Source organism: Hyla sarda, chromosome 1, assembly GCF_029499605.1.
Source record: "Hyla sarda isolate aHylSar1 chromosome 1, aHylSar1.hap1, whole genome shotgun sequence".
In the NCBI taxonomy this organism is placed as follows: domain Eukaryota; kingdom Metazoa; phylum Chordata; class Amphibia; order Anura; family Hylidae; genus Hyla; species Hyla sarda.
Window position 1 is genome coordinate 396,138,122 of NC_079189.1, and position 16,595 is coordinate 396,154,716.

At 45.4% G+C, this 16,595-nt stretch overlaps 1 protein-coding gene across 3 annotated transcripts in view; it reads left to right on the plus strand.

Moving 5' to 3' along the window:
• Positions 1–16,595, plus strand: part of CARMIL3 (capping protein regulator and myosin 1 linker 3) — a 105,220-nt gene that overhangs the window by 52,515 nt on the left and 36,110 nt on the right. For all 3 annotated transcript variants that reach the window (XM_056526656.1, XM_056526646.1, XM_056526664.1), the window contains exons 24-27: positions 2,407–2,502; positions 2,595–2,723; positions 12,933–13,046; positions 13,823–13,995. In XM_056526656.1, coding sequence (XP_056382631.1) covers positions 2,407–2,502; positions 2,595–2,723; positions 12,933–13,046; positions 13,823–13,995 — 512 coding nt within the window. The remainder of the gene's footprint in view (positions 1–2,406; positions 2,503–2,594; positions 2,724–12,932; positions 13,047–13,822; positions 13,996–16,595) is intronic.

A 16,595-nucleotide genomic window follows, 5' to 3' on the forward strand; every position in this document is an offset into this window, starting at 1 on the left:
TTCTCTGATTTTTAAAGAATTTATATGCAAATTATGGTGGAAAATAAGTATTTGGTCAATAACAAAAGTTAATCTTGATACTTTGTTATATACCCTTTGTTGTCAATGACAGTGGTCAAACGTTTTCTGTAAGTCTTCACAAGGTTTTCACACACTGTTGCTGGTATTTTGTCCCATTCCTCCATGCATATCTCCTCTAGAGCAGTGATATTTTGGGGCTGTCGCTGGGCAACACAGACTTTCAACTCCCTCCAAAGATTTTTTATGGGGTTTAGATCTGGAGACTGTCTAGGCCACTCCAGGACCTTGAAATGCTTCGTTGCCCGAGTGGTGTGTTTGGGATCATTGTCATGCTGAAAGACCCAGCAACGTCTCATCTTCAATGCCCTTGCTGATGGAAGGAGGTTTTCACTCAAAATCTCACAATACATGGCCCCATTCATTCTTACCTTTACGCGGATCAGTCGTCCTGGTCCCTTAGCAGAAAAACAGCCCCAAAGCATGATGTTTCCACCCCCAAGCTTCACAGTAGGTATGGAGTTCTTTGGATGCAACTCAGCATTCTTTCTCCTTCAAACATGACGAGTTGAGTTTTTACCAAAAAGTTCTACTTTGGTTTCATCTGACCATATGACATTCTACTAATACTCTTCTAGATCATCCAAATGCTCTCTAGCAAACTTCAGACGGGCCCAGACATGTACTGGCTAAAGTAGGGGGACACGTCTGGCACTGCATGATTTGAGTCCCTGGCGGCGTAGTGTGTTACTGATTATAGCCTTTGTTACTTTGGTCCCAGCTTTCTGCAGGTCATTCACTAGGTCCCCCGTGGGGTTCTGGGATTTTTGCTCAAAGGTTCTTGTGATCATTTTGACACCACGCGGTGAGATCTTGTGTGGAGCCCCAGATCGAGGGAGATTATCAGTGGTCTTGTTTGTCTTCCATCTTCTAATAATTGCTCTTACAGTTGATTTATTTACACCAGGCTGTTTGCCTATTGCAAATTCAGTCTTCCCAGCCTGGTGCAGGTCTACAGTTTTTATTTGAACCTATAGATCACCTTAGTGATCCAACAAAACCCTTTTTTCCATATACCCAGTAAAATAGTGCTTTATTCACAATGGCACATAATAGGTGATTAAAAACCTAGTGCACATCTACTCCCAGTACATCATTGTACCATGCTGGTTACAGGATATAAACGCCTCATGCACTGCAGTTGCTGGGCTAATAACTGGGTAGATGTGACACTGTATTAAAACACACTACACCTCGGCCCCCCTCAACATGTTTTGCTGCTTCCGCAGCTTTGTCAAGAGGAACAGCGGGGCACCTTAACGTTTAATGCTTGTAGTTCAGCTAATGTCTAAACTTTGGATCCCCTAATAAAGGCAGTCCTAAAAGATATGGCAACATCTAAAACAGAATAACTTTAATGATCTGTTCAATGAGAAAGAATAACACCGGCACCTCCACTACTAGTAATCTCATGGGTCACCAGGATAAATTGCCGGACTTCACGCACCTCCCCAGGTTGCGGTGGTGCACAGTGCCAAACAAAGCAAGTAGTAACTATGCAGTAGAAGAAGAGTAGCCAACACTCACCATCCAGGGGTCTTTATTGTAGGATTCGGTGCAACAACATAAGTTGGCGGGCAGGGTGGAGAGAATAGGGTGTCTCGGGACAGCACTGTTTCAGGCGCCTCTTGTTTCGCGAGCCTATCGGCTTGTGTGACACATTGCTGTCCCGAGGCCCCTATCCTCTCCACCCTGCCCGCTGAACTTATGTTGTTATACCAAATCCTACAATAAAGACCCCTGGATGGTGAGTGCTGGCTACTGTTCTTCTTCTGCATGGTTACTTTAATGTTCTGTTACATAGAAGTAGCCAGAAATGTACAGAGTGTAAAAGATGTCGGTGAGATACAAAGGGTGAAAAAAATAGGTCAACCAACTGGCCACAAAACAATGGCTGGATTCACATATGTCTGGCAATCCAAAACTGTCTTGGATGGGAACACTAAATGTAACAAGTTGGATCTTTCCATCTAATATCCCATCTGTTGCCCCATACAATATAACTAGGGCCAGTCTTGGACTTTCATCACTGTTAACCCCTGGCGTGACTTAACTGGATTATAAAATGCTACATGCAATGTTTATGTAATCCAGCAACTGCAAGATACATAGCAACTATGCTGGATTACTGGAATAGAGGAAAAAGCTCTGAAATAGAACTTCATTAAATTATAGTTGGCACGAGCATGTGACATAGTACAAGCGGGCACGTTTTCAGTTTACTAAGGGCAGTGATTTCTATTTATCTGTGTTTGTCTTTTATAAAGGGGATATATATATGTTTATAGGTTATTTGATAATATAATAAAAATATGTCTATTCTCACAGATACATAGCTGTCTCCTTCGAAACTCTCAGACATTGGCTGTCTCTGACCAAAGAGCACTTCGGCTTCAACAGGGTGTGACAAGCAGTGCAGAACAGGTACAGTATGCTTGCTTTCGCCTTCCTCTGTGCTTACCAATATCCCTATATCTTCTTGACAACTCTTCCTACTCTCCTTCTTGAATCAATAGATGCTACAAACACTGTCCATGATGATACATGATCACATTAATGCTCTGCGCTCCTGTGACCTGGAAACTGTACAAGAAGACATCATATGTGCAAGACAGCTCCTCAGAGATGCCAAGAACTGTCGAGCTGTGAGTGTCTCAATTAGAAGTAACATGCCATAATATGTGCACATTCAGGCTGTATGTAAAATGGCAGTGCACAGCAATAACACAACAATGTGTAAATGTAGTGAAATGTCATATTCATTTTTGAGATCGTGAGAACCTTACGCTTTTTACACTAGTGGGAAATTGCGCTTTAGGATAATTAGCAAAAAAAAAGCAGATTAGCAGTTTATTGTCACATGCGCAGTAAATATGACCTTTATAAAATCTGCATACATAGCCTGATTTACATATTTTTCTTACTGAGCCAGCATTTCTGAATAAAATGCAGAAAACAACTACAAAGTGTAGGTGTTTTAAGTCCTTGAAAAAAAAAAAGAGTGCAATTATGAAAAATAGAGATAGTAATAGTAAAAACGATATCTCTTTTACCCAATATATATTACAAAATTTAGAAATTTCATGTCCATAAATTCATTTAGAATTTCCTTTGCATTTTCCCGAATAGAAACCCATATTTGTTCCTTATGCACTAATCTCCAGGGACCCATAAATACCTGGGGCTGACTCTGATCTATATCCCCAGACAGTCACTATATGGAACAATAATGCAGAATTTCCTGGCTCTTTTGTAACACTTGAGTATCTTTATGATTCATTGAATACCATTGTTTGTCCAGTAGCCGAACCATAAAATGATGTTGCTTTGTAAATGTAAGTGATGGATCACTTGTTTCCATTATGAAGTAACAAGTACTACTGCACTCAGATTGACATTACTGTCTAATATATAATACTCTATTGTATTACAATCTAAATTACCACTTCCCAAGAACTGCCAAATTCTTTATGACTAGTTTGCACATGAGGAGCATACTGAAAAAAGATGTCTTTAGCAGCTTCTGAATCCTCATGCTTGTCTGTATGGTTTACTAGACATAAAGGTGAAAACATGATCGGGTTATGGTGCAATTGTATTGTGTTTTGTATCTGCATCATGTCAATAACTAATGGAAGAATTTCGCAGCAGTATTGGAAACCAATACATCAATGCGTACTGAACTGTTTTCACCCTAAAACTATGTTTACACACAGTTTTTCTCCGTCGCTCTTCATTGGGGGACACAGAGACCATGGGTATATGCTCTTGCCACTAGGAGGCGCTGACACTAGAAAAAAAAGTCGGCTCCTACCTGGCAGGCTATACCCGCCTACTGGAAGTGAAGTAATCAGTTTTAGCTAGTGTCAGTAGGAGGCAAGGCACATGTCTGGTGCTCTCTACACCTGGTCTTTTTTTTTATTATTTCCTAGTAAGGGCTGTTTAGTTAGCTTTTTTCCTTCCATTTGTTTCTCATTTTCAGGTGTTTGTTCATGGCGCTATCTGTTCCCCCATATGCGACAAACGGGCACAGACATAGAGTATGTACTGTTAACCCCTTCTCGCCAACGGCCAGTGCCTGGAGGTTGTACCGTGGGTCCGGGTCCCCCACTGCCCCTGCTCGACCCACTATATTAGCCTGGTATGATGTAGCATGGCCATAAGCTGGTTGAAGCCGTCTGGGTGAGTGTATGAAGACCATGGGTGAGTATATCATCCCCTCCCCCCTCCACCCACCCGCCAGCCAGTGGACTCACAGTTACGGCAGCCATTTCTTTCTCAGGGCAGCCGCCGGTGTTTGCAGCGGCTCCCTGTACTTTCTGTGGACGTTGATTTTCTTTACTTCAGCTGGTCGGATCTCCTCCGGCGTTTGCTGGCTAGCGGGACCCATAATGGCAACGGGTAGCTCCGCCTTCCTTCTCCCTGTGCTCTGCACGGGAATCTAGAGACTAACTGAGGGAGGACTCTCTCCGGACAGAAAAGCCTTTCTGCGCCTCTCATGAACGGAGCTTGGCTCCGCCCCTCCTCCCGCAGAGAGTCCTACAGGCTTAGGGCACTGCAGTAGTTGTTCACACTACCAGGGATGTCAGAGGCTGTCTCCCTCCTCTGACTCCCTGGTTCAGGGCCATTTCTCCTCCAGCTCAGCGGGCATCACTGTCACCCCCCCACCCCTTGTCTCGGAGCGGCAAGCGCTCCTACAGCGCGCTGCATCACCGTTCCTGTTTAGTTTGCAGCTCCTTGTGCTTACAGTTAGAGATGAGCGAACTTACAGTAAATTTGATTCGTCACGAACTTCTCGGCTCTGCAGTTGATGACTTATCCTGCGTCAATTAGTTCAGCCTTCAGGTGCTCCAGTGGGCTGGAAAAGGTGGATACATTCCTAGGAAAGAGTCTCCTAGGACTGTATCCACCTTTTCTAGCCCACCAGAGCACCTGAAAGTTGAACTCATTTATGCAGGAAAAGTCATCAACTGCCGAGCCGAGAAGTTCGTGACGAATCAAATTTACTGTAAGTTCGCTCATCTCTACTTACAGTCACTGCTGGCTGTACACAGCTGCTATACTTAGTGCAGCTGTGCGGCGACTTGCCAGGGCACACGATTTACTGCTTAGGCACCGGCACAGAGTGCCGTTGGTGCTTGTCGAACCCACAGTTCCTCCCTTCTTCTGTCCTGACAGGCAAGGATTGGCGCAATTTTGCACCTCTCTCAGACAGAGTTTAGCTCCGCCCCTTTCCTTCCCCCGTAGCGCGTCCAGGCTTGGGCTCGGGGGTTAATGCCGGGAATTCGCCGGGCGCCTTGCGTCCCACGCCAGGCTCATTTAAAAAAATGTATAAAAAATTGTCTTCCCCTGGTCTCTTTGACTGGAAAATGCCCTCTAGCGGCTGTTAGGCTAGGTTCAGACTACGGAATCTCCGGGCAGAAAATTTCCGGCCGGAGATTCCGAGTTCCACCTGCACCAACTGAATTAGTCGGCGCTACGACTACGCGGACACTGCAGTCTCCTATAGACTGCTATGTGTTCCGCTAGGATTTCCGCCTGAAGAAAGAGCAACCCCTTTCTTCCGGTGGAAATTTTCTAGCGGATTTTTCATCCGGATTTTCCGCTTAACAAATTCCGAAGTGTGAATTTCTGAACGGAAAACCATTCACTACACTATGCATTATAGTAAGCGGAATTTCTGCCGGAAATTTCAAAGCGAAAATTCCGGCGGAAAATTCCGTAGTCTGAACCTAGCCTAAATGGTATTGTGTTTTTTGTGGCTCCCTCTGTGGCAGCTCATAGCTATAACAGTTTTTTGCCCGTAATATCTTTTTTTTCATCAGATTAATATCTGCTTTGACTGTATATGGGGTCCGCCTTTTTTTCCAGATAGCACAATCGGCACAATGCTTTTTGCCCTATTCCTCTGCCATACTTAATTCTGCAGAGTTCTCACTCTTTGTGGGAGCATATGCGAACCGCAGTGGCAGGCCGTTACGCGGTCCCTGAAGATTGCGGGGTTACATTCTGTTCCTGGTTTCCCCTTACACTGTCTACGATGCCATGTTTACTGTGCCCACGGCCGCTCCTAGTCCCTCCCTATCGGGGAACGGCTCTGGTCCGGTGACCTTACAGGGCTGTTGCGTTCCTGCCAGACGCCACGCGAGGGGTACCCACGGACAAAAGGAGTGTTCTTACCTTTATACTAATGCGATACTTAATCCCCTTGTGCTATTATTCCCCCCTCCATCTTAATCCCCTTGTGCTATTATTCCCTCCTCCATCTTAATCCCCTTGTGCTATTATTCCCCCTTCATCTTAATCCCCTTGTGCTATTATTCCCCCCCCTCCATCTTAATCCCCTTGTGCTATTATTCCCCCTCCATCTTAATCCCCTTGTGCTATTATTCCCCCTCCATCTTAATCCCTTTATGCTATTATTCCCCCTCCATCTTAATCCCTTTGTGTTATTATTCCCCCTCCATCTTAATCCCCTTGTGCTATTATTCCCCCTTCATTTTAATCCCCTTGTGCTATTATTCCCCCTCCTTCTTAGTCCCCTTGTGCTATTATTCCCCCTCCATCTTAATCCCATTGTGCTATTATTATCCGATATGGCAAAAGGGAATAAAATGGAGGGGAGAATAATAGCACAAGGGAATTAAGATGGAGGCGGAATAATAGCACAAGGGGATTAAAATGGAGGGGGAATAATGGCGCAAGGGGATTAAGATGAAGGGGGAATAATAGCACAAGGGGATTAAGATAGAGGGGGAATAATAGCACAAGGGGATTAAAATGGAGGGGGGAATAATAGCACAAAGGGATTAAACTGGAGGAGGAATAATAGCACAAAGGGATTAAAATGGAGGGGGGAATAATCAACCCCCTCCCATATTAATCCTTTTATGCCATTATTCCCCCCTCCATCTTAATCCACTTGTGCCATTATTATCCGATATGGCAAAAGGGGATCAGAGGAAGGGAGAATGGCACAAGGGGATCAATATGGAGGGGAGAAAATGGCGCAAGAGGATCAGAGGGAGGGAGGAATAATGTCACAAGAGATTAAGATGGAGGGGGGGGGGGTAATCATTACTCCCCCCACCTCCATATTAATCCCCTTGTGCCAATATTCCCCCCTCCATCTTAATTCCCTTGTGCTATTATTATCGGATATGGCAAAAGGTGATCAGAGGGAGGGGGGATAATGGCACAATTGGATTAAGATGGAGGGGGGATAATCACCCCCCCCCCTCCATATTAATCCCCTTGTGCCATCATCCCCCCTCCCTCTGATCCCCTTTTGCCATTATCCCTCCCCCCCTCCATCTTAATGCTCTTGTGCTATTATTTCTCCCCCCTCCCCCCGATCCCACTCGGCTAAGATATATATATATATATATATATATATATATATATACACACAACATACAAAAACCCTCCCTCCGTCCCATACACATATTTTCCCTTTTTTTTTTACTTTACCAGGCCTCCTGCGGTCCAGTGTGGCCTGTCCTTGCTTGTATCACGTCCCGTTCAGCGGGCCACACTGACGTGTGACGTCCTCCTGCGCTGTGCGGCACCTCCGCTCAACGTCAGGGGAGGTCACACGTCTCCCCGGCAACCACGCAGCTCCCTTACAGTAGCTTGTAAGGCCGCGCTACTGTACAGAGAGCTGCCGCGGCCATTCTCCGCTATGTGCTCATAAATACTGGCCAATGCATGGCCGGTATTTGTCAGCACATTGCGTACCCCCGAACAACCGGTGGCGTACCCCTAGGGGTATGCGTACCACCGGTTCAGAACCCCTGCTATACAGGGAGACGGGGATACCATCCATGGCTCCTCAGCATCCCCCGATCTCCCAGGGTGGCGGGGATTCTATCCCTGGCTCCTAGGCCTCCTGTCCTCCCACCTGCAACCAAGGGGGCACAGTGATCGACGATATGACTGTTGTTCCTTTTTTGCCAGCAACTGGAGGTGTACTCGTTCAGCCAGGCTGTTGTCTGCACGGTTTCCGATGCAGTCAGTCTCCCATCCCTGGGCGTGCATGGCTGGGGTTTCCAGTACCTCACTGCTGGTGGGAGAAATCTGGAAGAGGGTCCCCTGCAGGTGCACGGGTCTGACATCAGTCAGTCTGACTTTCTTCTGCTTGAGGGTCGCCCATCAGATCGTCCGCAGTACCCCACTTTCGGTGGGAGGGTTCACAGAAGTGACTCTGTGCATTCAGGAACCCTATACCAGTCAACCAGGCAGTGGTCTGCGTGGTTTACTACTACGTCGGGTCACCTACCATACACTTCCCACACCTTGGCGGAAGTTCAGGTATCCCACTGCTGAGGTGTAATTCTGAGCGAGGGACCCCATGTTGTTCCATGAGCCTTTCACAATGCACCACGTAGTGGTTCGACGGGTTCCCTACTTTCCCAGGTCCCTCTCCACAGGCTTGCTGCTATCACGGATAAGGGCTGGTAAACCACTTTCAGTGTGTGGTTCAAAGGGCGGGGAAGGTGTGTCCACAGTTCCTATGCCAATTAGCCAGACTGTCTGCATGGTTTTTGCATCCACTAGGTCACCTTCCCCATTCCTGCCGCTCCAGCGGCAGATGTCTGGTGACTCACTTTCAGTGTGAAGTTCTGAAGAAGTGGCTCTGTGGATTCATTGGACCTTTCTACTGGTAAGTCAGACTGTGTCTGCATATTTCCTGCACCTCATTCGTCCTTTATCTCTTTAGTCTGCAACTGCAGTTCTGGTGTGTAGCACCATTAAGAGATGGGGTGTGGGTGTTTCCTGCAGGGTCTATGAACTTCGCAGCAGCAGAACTCTTGGTTCCCCTTTCTAACAGCGTAACATTAGTCTTCTCAGGGCATGGTTGTGGCACGCTGTTGAGTGCTGAGACTAGTTGCCATGCTTCCAAACATTAGGATGTCTGTGGTGCCCTTCGTGATGGCAGTCTTAGTACCCCTCAACTATCATGAGGTACCCATGCCTGTGCCCCTACATATGCTCTGGACACCCTGCTCATGTAGAGCCTCCCCTCCTTTTCAGACCTTCCTGTGTAATTGTTTCCACAGGTCTGTAGTGGTTGAGCACCTCTGTTCGGGCATGGGGCTTGCTGGGGCGATGGCCTGTTCAGTCAGAAACCCCGCCCCTCCATGCCTCCTGGTATCTTCCTGGGTTCCTGTACGGGGTGGCTCAGGTGCTGCTCTGTTGCCTTATTCATCGGCCAGGATGGCTCCATGGCCGCACCATCTGCCCCCCCCCCTTTTTTCACAGGGTCCAAGGTTTCGCCACAATGGGGTGTTTGCTCCCAACGCTGTACATTGCTACGTGTGCTTCTTACTTGGATTCGTAGTTATGTCTTTGTATCTCCCAGCTCCAGTATACAGGATTCAAATCCCTCTGGGGACACAACATGGCTCCTCCGTGCATCAGCATGTTTTTGCAGGATCCCTGGGGGCTACATCCACCCAGTGCTTTGATACGTTACCGTAGAGCAGCATTTCCTTGCTCCTACAGTACATGGCGCTCTTTGGAAATTCCCTTCCACAGGGGGTACTGGGATCAGGAAGCTTAGCACGGTCAGTGCCTGGGTTTCGTCTCCACATCCCTTTGTTTTCCCCTCCACTAGGGGGACTATTTCACTGAGCATTTTCTTCTGCCAAGATGGAGCCATCTCGCACTTCCCCCTACATGGTGGGGTACCCTGCTGGGCCTTTGTTTTTTTGCTGGGAGTGATGGGAAGTGCTTTTCGCCGGCTCTGCTTGTGTGCTTACTGCTCACTATTGCAGCCTGGCTCTCCTCCTGTTTCTGGTTGTCTACTGCTGCTTATGCAGCTAGGGCATTTTCCTCTGTAGGAGGGGTTTATGCAATCGTGTACAGCTCAGCGACAGACAGTCTGCCATTGCACTCTTCCTTCCTTGGCGCAATATCCGGGAAGGGTGTGCTCATCCTTCCTTTTGCCAGTGTCAGTGGCGCTACACTGCCACTCCGATCTTTTGGAGTAACCTTCTTGTGCCCAGAGCCTGGGAGTCCCAGCTGGGTCCCCTTTCGCTTTTCCCTCCATTTCCGTCCTGACGAGAAGTTGCTGGGAGTTGCTCCTGGTTCGCTCCAACTGCTGGGTCTAAGACCAATTAATCCTTGTTTTGGGCTCTCTCTAGACTGCTGTGCTGTACCTTGTTTTCTGGGTCCTTCCTCCTGGTCCTTCAGGCCTTCGTGATGATTGCGTTCCCGGGCAACATGTAGTGCTCCTGCCCAGGCTTCTTCACAATTCCATTGTGGGGCGGTCGTTCTGTACCGCTCTTCTTCTTGTCCCGACTTAGCAGTATGTTTCCCGGAGCGTTTTGTGGTTTTTTGTCTTGCTCCTCCTACAGGTGGGGCACCTCCCGGTGTCTCGAGAGTCTCCAGTTCCATGTCGTAGTTCCGGTTTTCCAGGTCACTCCTTACTTTCCTTTTCCTCCTTCGGGGTCCATTTACTCCGGGGTTGGACGGCAAGTCTGTCTACTGAGTTGTTCCAGTCGGGCCATTTTTCAGCTGCAGCATTGCTGTGGTTTCTTCCCGCTGTTCAGCCTGTGTGGTGTCCTCTCTGAGTCCGCTCTTCTCCCCAGGTGTTCACGCTGTGCCCCTGGGACAGTGTTTTTTGGCGCCTACATCTTTTTGGATCTTCTGCACTATGCCTCTCCGGAGATAGTTCCCATCTCTCTTTTCCAGAAGTTTATGGTCTTCATCTTGACTGACTCGCCTTCGGCTCTCCCTGGTGTTTTCTCACCAGGTTCTCTGGTTTCGGTTGGTCCTCTGTATGGGTTCTCTTTTTGTTCCCTTTTCCTTTTTTGTTCCCAACCGGGCTCTCCCTCCGCCTGGTTCTGTGTTTCTTGGAGTTGGATTCCTACCTCCTTCCAGGTTGGTTCGGCCCATCGGGTCTCTGCATCGCCCCTTCTTGTCTCTCTCTGTGGCTTGTTGGTTTAGAGTCTCTTCTAAGGACGGTCCCTTCCTTGGTGTCCAGTGGGAACTGCTGGAAGCTCAGTTCCAGGCCTCAGTTGCCTTTTAGCCCAGGGTCTCATCCGTGAGTGTTACGGCCGGCTGTGGTTCAGTCTCCGTACTGACTCCCTTCCTCTGGTGTTTTTCTTCCACCCCAGGGACTGTTTTGGTATGTCTCTGTGTCCCCCAATGAAGAGCAACAGAGAAAAGGAGATTTTTTTGTACTCACCATAAAATCTCTTTCTCGTAGCCTTCATTGGGGGACACAGCACCCACCTATGTCTTCATTCTTGTCAGGATAGCCTTTTCCGGTTCTTAAGTGTTTCTCCAGGATTCCTTTGGACTTGTCTCTTGGTTTGCTCCTCCTACTGCTTTGTAACAAAACTGATTACCTCACTTCCAATGGGTGGGTATATCCTGCCAGGGAGGAGCCGACTTTTTTTTCCTAGTGTCAGCGCCTCCTAGTGGAAAGAGGATATACCCATGGACTCTGTGTCCCCCAATGAAGGCTACGAGAAAGAGATTTTACGGTGATTACAAAAAAATCTCCTTTTTTTGGATTTTTCTAGCTGTACAAAAATTGTCCATTTTTGTAATAAAACAGAAAACAAAACAATGTTATAGCTATTGGTTTTAAAAAAATAGAATTTTTTTTTTAACCTCTTAAGGATGTAGGGCATACCTGTACGCCCTGCGCCCGGTCCCGGTGTTTAAAATGGAGTCACGCCGTGACCCTGCATCACACCGGGTCGGTCCCGGCTGCTAATGATAGCCGGGACCCTGGCCTAATAGCATGCACGCTATTAACCCTTCAGACGCCGCAATCAAAGTTGATCGCCGCGTCCAAAACGAAAGTAAAAGCTTCCCGGCAGCTCAGTCGTGCTGATCGGGACTATCGTGATAAAATCGCAATGTTCTGATCAGCTAGGACGTGAGCGGAGGTCCCCTCACTTGTCTCCGTCGCGCCCGATTGGCGTTTGATTGCTCCAAGCCTGTGTTAGCTCCAATTATTAAAACTATAGCTTAAGGTTATATGTTAACACACCAGAATTTCTGCATGGAATTCTGCATGAAAATTCTGCATGAATTAATAGCCAATAGAGGGATTCCGCTGTCCCATTCACAAAACAGAATTTCTGCTGCAGAATTTTCACTGCAGGAATTCCATTGAAGTAAATGGGCAATTAATTTCTGCGGAATTTACTGCAGATTTTTCATGCAGAATTCAGTGCACAAATTCTGCTGTGTGAACATAGCCTTAGGGTGCATTCACGCCATGTTTAGTCAATACGGGGACTAGATACGGATGGGGGAGTGAAAACCGGACACTTCCGTACCCCAGTCAGACCCGTAGTATACCACGGTTTTAAGTCCGGTTACAAAACCAGATACAGGGCAAGAATGAGCCGACCGGAGTCACTATCTGACTCCGGTTGGCTGATTCAAATGAATGAGATGGGAACTGGGTCCTGGGGTACGGGAGCGTCCGGTTTTACTCCCCCCAGCAGGATCTGGTCCCCGTATTAACAAAACGTGGTGTGAACAAAGCCTAAGATTTTTTTTCCTGTCTAGGTTAGAGTGGGTTAACACTTTGCTTTTGTCTCTGTTTAACTGTTTCCTTTACAGTAGTTCTATTTTATGTATATAAAAACTTTGCTATATAATAAGCTATTGCGTATTTGTTTTTTTTCTTTTTTCTTCTTTATAATGTAAGTAAATGGAGAATGGATTCTGCTGTATGACATACAGCAACATTAACTTTCCGTTAATGTAGTATTGTTTTTACTTGCCAATTGTATAAAACATATATGTTATATGGAAACAATACTGCTGTGTGAACCCACTCTTATTCTGCTTCACTTTAATTCTACACTTGCTATTGTTTCCTTTAGTTATTACCACGTCTCCTAGAAGCAGGCAGCTGGCTGTCTCCTTCAGGCCCTGCTCAGAGGCTTCTTGATACAGTCTCATATGAACTCTCTCGAGCAGTGGACAGGGAATTGCAGGTATTTCCTTTTTTAAGCTTTATTAGTTTTTTATGTTATTAGTATTTATTATGCTGGTGTGATATTGCCTTCTTTAATACTTTTGTGGCAGAGCTGAATTCAAATTGCTCATAGATTTAGAAGACGTGGTACATCTGTGTCTAGCACACCTGATAGAAAACTCTCAATATTCTTGTCTACATGGTCCAATCGATAGGACAAGCAATTCAATAAGCCATGTGGACAGTGCTCTTGGCAGGGAGTTGATGGTTTCTGAATTTGCTGACTCTTTATCCACAAATAGTGTGTGTTGGCCAGAGGTCAGAATTATTGTACACAATAAATCATTTATTTTTTATTATGTAAAAGGAATGCTTTCACATGTTATAATAATACATTTTTTATATGTTATAATAATAAATGTTTTCTTATCCTGCCTTATACTAATAAATAGAGGTTTTGCAAGCCTCCTGTAAAGGGGGGATTGAAAAATTGTTACACATGTCTGATAAACGTTTCCATCAGTGCAAACATTGTAAGCATAGCATACAGCCATTTTCTAATGCAAGTATGATAAAACCTATTATGTATTGTAAATGTGGAAAAAAACATTTAGTGGTAACAGTAATAATAATAATAATAATAATATATATATATATATATATATATATACATATATTATTTTATTTTTATTTTTAAAATTTATTTATTTTTGGATACAAGATGAACTTTGATCCAAAATAAAGTAAAGAATTATTAGCTTTCAGCATCATGGATATTTTCTGTCTTCTACTCAGAACATTGCAGACACCATGTGGGAGGCTACTCAGGATCTTTTCCCTGGAGCAGCACGAGATGCACAGCGTGGAGGAGCAATGCTCTGCAGACTTCGAGAACAACATGGACTTAGCCCACCACATATACGTGATATGCTTAGGCAGGTGGGGAGTGAAATACATAGTAAGCTGAGGTAAGTGATTGACAGTACTTACTACAGATTGGAAAGGAAGACAAAAAAAAAAAAAGTGAATTGGAAATGCTGGATTGGAAATGCTGCCGTAACTGTGATTATAACTTATTTAAAGAATTATAAATTCTTGACAAATGCATGAACATTAGTGGTCAGAATAAACATTAATAATTAAAACTTCTAGCAGAATGGGTATTGTGTATCACAGATTGACCATTAAAGATTTACAGTAAGTTAAAGAACATTACCATAAAAATTAAATGACCCCGGTTAAAAATAAGAAAAGACGAGAAAGTGATTCCAATAACTGGACAAGGAAAAATGGAAATATGATTTGTTTCTAGGGCTCTTAGCAGTCATTTAAGGTCACACACAATGGGGTTTATTTACTAACGTGATGCCGACTCTTTTTTGTCGGATTTTGCCCCCAAATTGTGTTGCACGTTCCATGCGACACAATTTGCGACCAGAAAAAAACAAAACCCTCCATTTTACAAGAAAAACTCGAAAAGGGGGCATGGCTACGGGAGAAAGTGGGTGTGGCCCTGACAACAGGGGTGTGGCCCCAACAGTTTTGAAAAATCCCAACATATTTACTAAGGTTTCCACAGAAAATGTGGTGGATTTGAGCTGGGAAAAACCAACAGATCAGAACAGTTGTAAAAAAAAAAGCAAAACGTAGGGAAAAGTGCAAAATGTAGGGAAACCTTAGTAAATATCTTGGGAAAATACCTGTCGGAAATCAAAACCCAAAAAGAAAACTACACTCCACTCTTAGTAAATAAACCCCAATGTGCGAATAGTTATTACAACTATCTCTCTACTAACTTCATTCAGACAATACTGGCCCTGTAGATGCACTCTGCTCATGATGTTGGGTGGGTAGCGACAAGGAATTGGAATTCCCCCCCATCAGCCCTGCTCTAACACAGTTTGAGATATATATATATATATGTATACACCGTATTTATCGGCATATAACAAGCATTTTTTAGGCTAAAATCTTTAGCCTAAAGTCTATCTACGTGTTATACGCCGATAAACTGTTTCTGACCCTGCAGAAGCCGCTCTGCCGCTGCCTGCTTCTCTGCCCCTGCCTATCCTGGGGTCCAGAGACCGCCGCCGCCACTGCCCCATTGCCTCCCCCATCCCCGCTTTTATAATTACCTGTTCCCGGGGTCCACGCTGCTTCTGGCTCCGGTGTAATGAAGAAAACTGTGTCTTGAAGCGTTGTTGCTATGCGCTGCGCAATGATGAGTGACGTCTTCAACGCGACGTCACCGTCAGTGGCCCAGTGCACAGTGACAGCTAAGAACGCCTCCGGAGCCAGAAGCAGCGTGGACCCCGGGAACAGGTAATTATAAAACCGGGGATGGGGGAGGTAATGGGGCAGCGGCGGTGGCAGTCTCTGGATAGCCAGGGGGAGAGAAGCGGCGGCAGCAGGGCTCTAGACCCCAGGAAAGACAGGAGGAGAGAAGCGGGCAGCAACGGCCTCTCTCCCCTGCCTTTCCTGGGGGCTTCTGCGGGTTCAGAAACAGTCTATCAGGGTATACACATGCACACACACACCCTCATTTTACCAAGGATATTTGGGTAAAAAACTTTTTTTATCCAAATATCCTTGGAAAAATGAGGGTGCGTGTTATAGGCCGGTTATAGGTGGTATACCCCGATAAATAAGGTATATATAAATATATTTATTTATTTAAGGTTTTATAGTTGCTTCAGAGGAAAGCTTTACAGTTCTTAAACATCTCAGGATATTAACTATGACATATTTTTAATAATTACTAACAGATTGTCACTAGCAATGTTTCCTTAAAGGGGTACTCCGCTGGAAAACATTTTCTTTAAAATCAATTGGTGCTAATCAACTTCTATTAAAAAAAATCCCAATCCTTCCAGTACTTATAATACACAGGAAGTACTTCAGTTCTTTTCTTTTTGAATTTCCTTTCTCCTTGACCACAAGTGCTCTCTGCTGACACCTCTGTCAATTTTAGGAACTTACCACATAGCAAACCTCTCTTGCTCTGGAAAGTTCCTGAAACTGAGGTGTCAGCAGAGAGCACTTGTGGTCAGGCAGAAAGGAAATTCGAAAAGAACTTCCTGTGGAGCATACAGCAGCTGATAAGTACTGGAAGGGTTGGGATTTTTTAATAGAGGTAATTTACAAATCTGTTTAACTTTCTTGCACCAGTTGATTTAAAAGAAAATGTTTTCCAGTGGAGTACCCCTTTAAACAGATCAAGAATGTAGCAGGTGTCAATCAGATCTGCAAATTATCAACGTTTTTATCACCCAGCTCTAATGTGTGGCATGTGGGAGGGGCTTCAATGGCATAGGAGCCAGAATGGAAGCAAATTTTTTCAGCCACATGAGACCTCAGAAAGTAAACACGTCAGTACAGTATGATTGTGTGATGCCTCCTGATCGTCAAAGTGCTAATTACTGCCCCTTGTCGCAAACTGAGAGGAACTGTATACTCGAACTGAGAGACCTTGGTTTATCCCTACGGCAGATCACTGTTCAATTTTGAATATCTAAATGGTTGGAAGACCTATGAAAGAGCTGGAATTACAGAGGTAAACCTCTGCATG